At 39.4% G+C, this 10,570-nt stretch overlaps 2 protein-coding genes across 2 annotated transcripts; one reads left to right on the forward strand and one right to left on the reverse strand.

The window, feature by feature from the left end:
• The first annotated feature begins 4,132 nt into the window (after positions 1 to 4,132).
• Positions 4,133 to 7,810, forward strand: LOC146619269 (F-box only protein 40). Its single transcript, XM_085371205.1, has 2 exons — positions 4,133 to 5,998; positions 7,628 to 7,810. Exons 1-2 carry the CDS (start codon positions 4,136 to 4,138, stop codon positions 7,808 to 7,810), a joined length of 2,046 nt encoding a protein of 681 aa, XP_085227331.1. The 5' UTR covers positions 4,133 to 4,135.
• Positions 7,811 to 8,601: 791 nt separating this feature from the next.
• ttc36 (tetratricopeptide repeat domain 36) lies at positions 8,602 to 10,107 on the reverse strand. The gene is made up of 3 exons (XM_085371088.1): positions 9,917 to 10,107; positions 9,522 to 9,710; positions 8,602 to 8,929 (listed from the first exon to the last, which is right to left on the reverse strand). The coding sequence occupies exons 1-3, from the start codon at positions 10,020 to 10,022 to the stop codon at positions 8,661 to 8,663; spliced, it is 564 nt and encodes a 187-aa protein (XP_085227214.1). The 5' UTR covers positions 10,023 to 10,107; the 3' UTR covers positions 8,602 to 8,660.
• Positions 10,108 to 10,570: the final 463 nt, after the last annotated feature.

Here is a 10,570-nt window from a genome sequence, read left to right on the forward strand (position 1 = left end):
GAAGGAAAAACTCCCTTTTAACAGGAAGAAACCTCCGGCAGAACCAGGCTCAGGGAGGGGCGGGGCCATCTGCTGCAACCGTTTGGAGAGAGAGAAGGAGGATGGGATGAAAGACATGCTGTGGAAGAGAGACAGAGATTAATAACATGTATGATTCAATGCAGAGAGGTCTATTAACACATAGTGAGTGAGAAAGGTGACTGGAAAGGAAAACTCAGTGCATCATGGGAATCCCCCGGCAGCCTACGCCTATTACAGCATAACTAAGGGAGGATTCAGGGTCACCTGATCCAGCCCTATATGCTTATAGCAAAAAGTAATGTTTTAAGCCTAATCTTAAAAGTAGAGATAGTGTCTGTCTCCCAAATCCAAACTGGAAGCTGGTTCCATAGAAGAGGGGGCTGAAAACTGATGGCTCTCCCTCCCGTTCTACATTTCAATACTCTAGGAACAACAAGTAAGCCTGCAGTGCGAGAGCGAAGCGCTCCAATGGGGTGATACTACAAGGTCATTAAGATAAGATGGGACCTGAATATTTAGGACCCATCTTATCTTAATGTAATCACACACAGACAGAGACACACACACACACACACACACAGAGACAGACAGACAGACAGACAGACAGACACACACACACACACACACACACACACACACACACACACACATTAGTGTATATTTTTCAACATTTCTTACTGAACAAAGTATTGACAATGCTGTTGAGGTCCAAAGACCTGGGAATATTCTCATCGTTTTGTCTTCTCTCCTTCTTCTACTTTGAAGCACCATGTTTTGTTTTGTTTTTTGCTTGGCTTGGTTAACTAAATTTATAGTGCTGTGCTGCATGTCAAACATCCAACTGTGACATAGTTTGTGCGGTTTGTGCTCATTTTCCATAAATGACAGCACAGTTAGGAAGTACAAGTAATACACTTACCTGGTATGCCAAACACTATCAAAACTTTTCAGAAAACTTTTAATCAGCACAGTTCAAATTGACTTAGCATGTGGAGCTAAAATTCAGTTCATAAGAAAAACTTAACTGCATAAATTAGGCTTTGGTTCACAAGGTAGAACCATGACTTAAACATATAGTGACATTTTTAAAATACTTCCAATATTAAACGTAGTGAATACATATGCATGCCATGTAATGCAAATTTGATAATTATGTTGACTGGGCCCATTCTACAGCTGCCTTCCAGCTGCGTCATTGGAAATCTTTGACAATGACCACATCCATTAGTAAAGAAGAGACACTGAATAGTTTGAGTATGAAAATTACATTTTTTGAAAACATGATTGGGATGTTGTTTTTAATTTTCTCATTGGTCACATAAAAACTTTAAAAACTAACAAACAAAACAAAAAATGAAACAAACAAACAAAAACACTACAATGCCTTGAAAAAGTGTTAATTAGTGGTCTAGTCAAAGTCTGGATGCCCAACTAGTTATTAGATTTAAGGGCAATTACTTTTTCACCTGGGTCCAGGTAGGTTTGGGTGTCTTTCAGTTAATATATGAAATCACTGTCATTTACTCAGGTTATCTTTGTCTAAAATTAAAATTCATTTATCTTACACATGTGTGAAAATCTGTGCAAAAAAACCTACAAAATCAAGAAGGGAAAAACACTTTTTACAGCACTGTACCTCTCATTTGAAAATGCAATGAAAGCTACATTTATACTGTCTTATTCAACTAAGAACAAGATAGTGAAGAGAGTGTGGCAATTATTGAAAATTGCAGGTGCCAATAGCTAGATATTGTGACAGAGCCAGTCTTTCTATTTCAGTCTTTATGCTAAATTACCATAACCAGCTGCTGGCTTCAGGCATATATTAAATAAACACTTATGAGGAAGGTGTTGATTTATTATTTTTTCCACCAACTTTATGCCAGAAATCAAAAAATCTAAACCTGGTGCTTGTTTTTAAAAACACAGATGTGACTGAAAACACAGACTGGATGATGCAAATTATTTTTTTAACCTTCGAATTACAGTTTCTGGTCGTTCCACGGTGCAGCACAGAAAATCACATCACCAGCAATGTGCAGAGACAAAATAAAAAGCATTTTCTTACTCTAAATGCTGGGGAACAATGCAACGATCAAAGTTTTAATTTGATTGAATTTTATTTAAAAGAGTTTTAGTAAATTTTGAAGCAATTTTACAAAGCTGATAAATCATTTCTGAACTCAACTGGAAGCAATTTTCAGACATTAATCAACTAATCTAACTCCAGTCTCAGCTGTGCTGCTGTTCTGTTGCAAAAAGTAATTTTACTTAGAGTAGGCTTTCTTTCTCTCTTTTTCTTTCTGTCTCTTGCTCGATGTAATGTATGCTGATTGCAGAGCCTATAGAGAGTGAACCAGCTGCCTCTGATAAGCTCTGCATTGTAATCTGTGCCAGGTGAAAAGAAAAAATAAACTTCCAAACTTCCAGATGCCAGTTGTGAAATTCAGTCTACAGCACATTTAACATAGGGTGGAAAACAGGTGTCAGTAGATGTTTATAGGATGGTGCTGTTAAATAAAAAAGGGTAGTTCCACCAGTCTCATTTTGAATGAGTGTAATTAGTTAGAGTTAGTTAACAAGTTTAATGTCTCCCAATTTGTACCATAGCACAGTATTTCTGAAAGAGAATGGGGGAGAAACAATGTAAACATTTTCAAATATGCACTATTTGGATCTACTGCTTACTAGACTTTTAGAGTGGATTAGTCTTGATTTATTAAACCAGTGCTTTGTTTGATGAAGATAATTCCCGACAGAACCATGTTTCCCACAACTGCATCAGTTTCCAGTTCAAAAAGCCTCGAAAAACATCAATAAAATTTGTATAGTGTTAAATACCCCAATTCTTTGATCTTTGGGCTGAAGGAAGAGCAACACTCGGTGTATAAATGCTCAATCAACAATCTCTTTATTCCATACGATTCTCATTATTCCATACAACACTTTGAGCATTACAAATGTCCGGACAGGAGATGTGCACAGGAGGGTGTCTGGCAACATCTCGAAGTATCTAACAGTTACTCTTATAGCTTCTTCCCAGGGCCATAAAGCCTAAACCATATTCTTTCTATCTTACGGTGCCTAAGTGACGGCCTTGGCTTCCTGTTTTATCTCCTCCTGATGAGATGGGGCAGGAAACTCTACACAGTATGTTCTCTTCTCTTTGTAAATGTAACTAATATGTAGTAAGAATTGGCTGGCGAAACATTGGTAGAGTTTCTGAGTGTATGAGTGACACCTAGTGGAAGACATGACATGAGCCTAACCTAACCCAACACACTGCATTGTTCAAATTTTGATTAAATAATCACTGAAAAAAAAACTTTAATTAATCTAAAAACTGATTTGGTATTTTAGATGCCACCGATCTATAAAATCAAATAAAAAAAATATTTATTAAGTAATTTATTCATTCAGTTATGGAATATGTTATTTTGAAAGGAAATCAAAACAAATAAGTTCAATCAGTGGGAATAGAATTATAAAGTTTTAACATTATAATGTTGGAAACTCAGTAAATCAAACAAGTTGAAATGTTTATGTTTTTAAGCACAGGGTAACTTTTTTTTTAAGAATGTGAGGACCTGCTTTGATTGCCACCCTCTCAGTGTGAAGCAGTGGTAGAGACTGTAACTTGACCTTGGCTCTTTATGGCTGTGCGACAATGGTGCCCCGTCCCACTGGCCTGTCTGCCCCTTTGTTGTGTCTATTTATATTGTCCAGACACAGTGCAGAGGTTATTCAGAGGTGCCAGTGAACAAAGGAACAAAGGGTGAGAAATATTTCTCTTATTGTCTCCACTCTTATTGCTTTTTTCAAAGAAAAACTTTGAGATTTGTGGTTTTCATATTTTTTTTCTTTTTAACCTGAACATATAATTCAACTTATCAGCTGTGAATTTCAGTTTTTTGGTCAGCATGTGACTGTAAACATGTTTCTGGTTTGACTTGTTCTTAGATGATCACGCTGCTGTGTTCTTAAGCCAAAATGGTATGTAAAGTAATTTTCACTTTTTAAAACTATCAGAAATGTTTAAGTCTTACTCTACTTGAAAATTTTACTACTGTTACTACCTTCTGTGCTGGGTTATCTCTCTCATTAGGTAAAAAGCATGAAGATGCCAGTGGGCTATCATAAGCATTGTGACAAGTGTTACAATGTCCACTGTCAAGTCCCTGCGCAGACCTCTGTTTCATGTATAGTCGTGAAATGTCACAAAAACTGTGGTGCAAGCCTCCACATGTGCAAGCAAGAAGAGCACCAGCTTCTCTGTCCAAATGAGATAGTGCCTTGCCTTAATGTTTATTATGGCTGTCCTCTCACCATGCTGCGCCACAGGCTGGCCAAACACTTAGAGGTCTGTCCTGCCAGCTTGGTCTGTTGCTCTCAGGAGTGGAACCGCTGGCCTATTTCAGAAAGTGACCTGACCTTTTATAGAAATGTTTCTGAAAACCCTGTGGTAAACACTGAGGAAAATCTTGATGTTGCTATGGCTCATAGGGACCAAGAGCAGCTGTTTCAATCAATCAAAATGAAGAACATTTTTCCCGAGTTGATATTGGAGGATTCTGCCGTGCAAAACATTGCTGCTGGAATCAACAGTCCTGCAGATAATGCTTGCTGTTCTGTAGACAGTGGTGAATATACAGAAAATGGCAGTGCAAAGTTGGACGAAGAACTGAGTCAAGAGGAGAGAGGTACTTTGGCAAAGTGCACAGATGTGACAAGTATTCAAAATTATAGCTCCTGGGAGAAAATATTCAATAAGGAGAAGGAGGGATGCAAGCAAACCATCAAAAACCTGAATAAGGGAGAAAAAGGAAAAGAAAAGGAAGACCAAGAATCATCAAAGAGTCAGAAAGAATTACACCAGGGTGGAGAATGTCCTGTAACTGCCAGAACCATGGACGGTGCCACTGGCCTTGCACCATGGCAAGATGGGGTCCTTGAGCGTTTAGGCAAAGAAGTCAACATTGCAGAATATAATATGTATCTGGTGCACAATGGGGTAATGCTGATTAACTTTGGGCAACTTGCTGCTTGCACACCAAGAGAAAAGGATTTTGTCTATGGGAGTCTGGAGCCCATTGAGGTGAAAAGCGTCCGAACATTTAATGTGCCTACCAGCTATCGAGCAAAGCGCAATCACTTGAAAGACCCCTCGCGCAAGGCCCAAACCACACACCAGAGTGTTGACACTTCAGATCTGGGCATTTCAATTGAGGATCTTCCAAAGTGTGAAGAGGTTAGCACAACACTTCTGTGCTCCCTGGAAAAAGAACTGAAGGGACATTCGATCTCAGAGAGTGTGTCGACAGATGGTCTTTACACAGATATAGGAACACAAACGTACATCTTTTCTTCTGCACCCTTCAAGCAAGATGCTTCCTTAGCTGATGTCATAGCAGGTAAACCTTGTCGTCTTTATTTATACATCGAAGCAGAATCTGTCACTAGAAGACACAACAAAACAAGTTCAGCCTTCAGCTACATGTGTGGCCACTACTTTCGCCGTGATGAATACTGCTTTCACTTCAAGAACGTGCATTCTGACATACAAGCCTCTCTAAATGGCTGGTTTCAGCAGCGTTGCCCTTTAGCATACCTTGGTTGTACTTTCACCCAGATGAGGTTTCACCCAACAGGTCAGGAAGCAATAGTTAAGTTCTCCAAAGATGGCAGCACTCTGGTACTCCAACCAAAAGCCAATTCATCACTCTGTGCAGGTGGGAAAACCTTCAGTCCTAAAAGGAATGATGCACAAAATCTGGATCCCCTAAGCAGCCTTCCTTTGGAGATCATTCAGCATATTGCTGGTTACCTTGACAGTTTTACATTGTCTCAGTTGTCCCAAGTCTCCCATCTATTGAGAGAGGTGTGTGCCACATTGCTGCAGGAGAGAGGGATGGTCTCCCTCAAGTGGGAGAAAAAGAAACACTCCAGTGAAGGAAGTTCCTGGATTTGCCAAAAGAAAGCAAGTAATCTTATTTATCTAGATATATTGGTTTTCTTTTGCAAATGTGTTTTTTTTTTTTTTTTTTTGTTATAGTCACTTTATATTCCCTGACCTGTAAATTTGATTGCATTCACAGATAAGTGTGTGCACCATATTGTTTTACCATTTCTATTTATTTACATCATGTCAAACTTCTCTATCAGTTTCCCTTTAGTACCTGGCATCATTCTATTAACTTTCACTGGAAAATCTGAGTCATTCATACAGTATGACAGCAGCTGCACTATAAACACTCCTGACTCTCAATAGTCCTCTCTAACAATATTACAAACTGAGCTGCAGTTGTGTTGGCAACAGTTATTGAGTTCCCACTGAATCAGACCCTGTAGATTTACTGCCTTTGTCTGTGTCCTTGCAAAATATCAGCTTCTTCTAAGGTCAGGAACCACAAGGAAATGAAATTTAGTTTTCTTTCCTGACGTTGGTGCCCAAGCAATGGTTTGCTAATTAACAGCAACAGAAGAAACAAACAAACAAAAAAAAAAAAAGCACTACATAGCATATAAAGAAAAATAAGGCGATTGTAATTGGGCATTATTAGAGGTTCACCTACGACAACTAGAATTGAACCCTGGTTAAAGTCACACAGTTAGCTAGCTTGGTGGCTCAGGCCACTACCCCACAAGGATGCCTGTTGGTCCTGGAGCCGGAAATTAACTAAATCCTCTCTGGAATTATTAGAACTGAGTAAAGGGTTCACATTTTAAGTGGTTCAGATTTATGAATACTGAGCTGTGGAAATTTAAATGCATGTTTCATTAAAGTACCATCTCTTCAGGACAAACGTTGAGCTGTGCAGAACTTTTTCAGGCTCTGTAGATGCCTGCTTATCATTATTATTAAAGAATTTTGGTAGTTTACAGAAATACCTGAATTTGGCAGCTAGGGAGTTATAACAAAATGAAATAATTAAAATCTTTTGACTGAGAACACAACTATAATGTTCCAGATTTTTTGAAGATCAAATTAAATATGCTGGTAAAAAAAAATTACTTGTTGTTGGTGAGCAGCGAAAATGAAGGTGGGATAGATAAGACATCTATTTTTCAGTTGCAATTTGGTTGTACTTGCTTTCATAATTTTTTAGCTACACAAAGTAGTTTTCCTGCTAACAAACGTGTGATCAAAGCCCCCCTGCTGGAGGTAATGAAGCAAAAAACACTATCAATGCACGTGTGTATATTTTTGCATTGACTATCTCTGTACTGCAGTGATCATGAGACAAAGAGCATGCCGATGACATCAGTGATGTGGAATGGCCTGAGACTTTGCTGCCAGTAAACAGAGTGCTACCATAACAAGTCAGATATGTGATCATTCATGGAAACATAAGATGTTAATAAGACTGTGTAGGCAACAGCTGGGTATTTGCTCTCAGATGAATTGCATAATTTGTATACATTTGTCTCGGATCAAAACAGAAATAACACCATGCCCTAACATGTGATAAAAGTATTATGCGATCTAGATTCCATGGTATTTAAAAATACATTCCTCCTCATCGCAGTATACTGTAGCTGCAAAACAGTTGATAGATGCCATGACAGCCTCCCACACCTCCTTCAATTCTGCCTCTGTGTTTTACAGGTTTGGAAATTCAGCTCTCAGTTTTCCTCTGTGGACAGATGGAGCTTCAGCGATACTCCTTCCATGTCAAATCACCTGGGAACCTGCTCCTTCTACCAGAGAGAAGATCGCACTGAGCCGGTGGCTTTACCCTGCCTGGGAGAGGTCAGAGACAAACATGGGAAACTAAAGCATAAAAGATAACGCTCACGTTTCAGAGCACAGCGGGCAGACCACAACACGAGTTATGCCTTGTTTGAAATCACTGAGACGTAACATGTATGCACTCATCTGAAAAGTGGAAAAAGCCTCCGCATGTAGAGCTGCTGTATAAAATCAGAGCTGCAGTGTGTTAAAGCCCTGCAGAAAGACAATCTGTCGTATATTAGAAATAAGAATAATTTAGTGTAACAGGATATCTTGGTGATGTAATCATCCTTTTTTTTTAAAGCATTTACTCAGATCATTTTTCTCGTTGGTGTGCAAAATTCTCTGAGATGGATCTTGTCATGCAGTGTAGTGTGGAGAGAAACGTGAATGCTAAAAGTCTTTTTTGCATTTCGAATTTTCGCATTTGGGCATGTTTTGCCTGGGGAACATCCTCATGATATTAGATGAACCATTTGGCATGACTGAGATGACAAGTGCTGTTTGTTCCAGCATATTTCATTCTTATGGTGAAAGGCAATGTTTGAAAGAAAAATCAAGGAAGGGGAAACGCTGATGACTGTTTCAGTATGACAAGACTGACATCTAGTGGATAAAAACTTAAGTATCCCATCTGTATCAAATGGTGTGGTTTGGCATTTTAATGCTGGAGATTACATCACATGCTGCATGTGTCATATTTAATAAAATACAGCAGTGCTTGCTTTGTGATGAGAACAACTCAGTTTGAAATAAGTGTGATCTGCATATGTGAATAAATGTGATTTTTAGCTGGATTCGTGACTTTTTTTAAAGCAGCACAATGAACAGAATTTAAAGAACATCATAAAAAGGTTAATTTATTGATTTCAGACTTTCAGAGAAGACGAACACCTAATGTTTTACATCACTGCATGTCAGATGTTTCAGGGTTGCGCATTTTGTTGATCACCTCTGACAGCATTTTGTTACACAGGGCAGCATATGGATTAAGGACCACAGCTTGTTGTCGAGCAAATTCACTTCCAAGTGCAGCTGCTTTTTCAAAATCTGCTCTGGCTTCATCATTCTGGCGTGCTAGTCTATGTAAAAGGCCTCGTTGCACCAGCGCCTGGCAGGCAGTACGCCCAGTGCTGCCGCTCAGAGCAATCGCTTGGTCCAGATCCCCCAGGGCTCCTGCAAAGAGAACAGCACCGTGAACCAAACACATGTCTGGAAAGTTTTTTTTTTTTTTTTAGGCCATGATGTTCTAAGATACTCAGCTTTGGCTTTGGGTCAGGCTACTGAAAAATTCATTCTGATAAACACAGCTGAAATGTGCTTGAACTACTTTTCTCTCAAGTACTGTGGAAATCAAATAATGAGGAAAAAACAAAAAGTCATTCTCAAGTAAACTGCTCATAACCGAGCATTATCCATTCAAAAGCTTTATATGTATTAGTAATATCCTTGTTCTACTGGTTCAACAACACATAACAATGACTTTCAGATGAATAGACGTTCTTTTAGAAATCTGCAGTTGCTAGTGACATGCTAGTCATTAGTGAGTCAAGGACTGTTGTTTTTGCCTACAAACCTGCCCTTCTTATGTCAGGCAGCAGGTAAAAGCAACCAAACACCACACTATCTCAGAGCACCATCGCTGTTGACAAAGTGCATCAGCTAGACAAAGCTCCGGTATTCACGCTGGCCTTAGACTCGGCAGTCTGATAAGTTGGCACACCATGGCATCTCTGGAAAGGGTTATTATTGAATTTGTTGCACATACCTGCTCTGTCCCCCTTCAGTCGCAGGGCCTGTGCCCGGTTGTTATAGGCAGAGGCTCGCTGAGGAAGAATCTGGATTGCCTGGCTGAACAGCTGAAGCGCAGTTTGTAAATCCCCAGTCTCTGCTGCTGAGACACCCCGCATCTCCAGCTCTTTCACTTGCTTCAGCAACTCTCTGTCAAAGCCACTGTCTGGCAGGAGGAGATAAACAGGTTGAAAAAGGACTCAAACTCAATTGACAGGTACCGTGGAAAGGAAAACAGAGAAATGTCACTCGGAAATCAGTTTGGATTACAATGTCATGTTTTTCGCAGCCCAGAAATGGAATGTGTTCAAATAAATTCAATATACTGTGACATGATATGTTGAGACACACCAGTCAGAAGCTCATGCTCACCATCATCAATTAATTCCTCCTCTTGGTTTAGGCCGGGAATGTCTCCAAAGGGGGTGGTGGGGTTGAATATAGCCTGCAGTACAGCTCTGTCATGTGCCGAGGCCATCTTACTGTCTTACTGGTGTCTGCAAAACAAGGAGAGAAAGACAGGAAGAAAAAATCATTCCACCAAAATTACAGCAGGACAGAGATTTCTTCCTCCCCTAACTTTTGCCATTTCTATTAGCCAATCAGAGAAGGGGGCGGAAGCAGAGGTGGACTTTGAGATTTTCTGGCACTAAATACATCTGCATCCTGTTAACTAAGAAATGCAGGCCAGTAAAAACTGCATACCGCACAGCACAGACATAAGTACACCAGAATAAACTGGACGTCTGTAAACATTGGAAAAACTCTTATTGTTCACTTTATTACAGTTCGTATATTATCAAGATTCATTTTTATCATGATTGTATGCGTTTGCTTTATATCATGACATGTTCACATATGTTTAGTGTCTCTTTCAACCCCTCTGTAAAACACTCTTGCCATGTTTGAATAGTATTATACAAATACTGTTGGCCTGGCTTCATTTGACTCTTGTTGTTTTGGTAGAAGGAGACAGAATAACCCTAATGTTTTATATGATAGTTTGTGTTTGCTTGTTTGATTTAT

The sequence above is a fragment of the Diplotaxodon limnothrissa genome, linkage group LG14 (assembly GCF_057381915.1).
Source record: "Diplotaxodon limnothrissa isolate DT_005_m linkage group LG14, D_limnothrissa_male_GT1.1, whole genome shotgun sequence".
Classification (NCBI taxonomy): Eukaryota; Metazoa; Chordata; class Actinopteri; order Cichliformes; family Cichlidae; genus Diplotaxodon; species Diplotaxodon limnothrissa.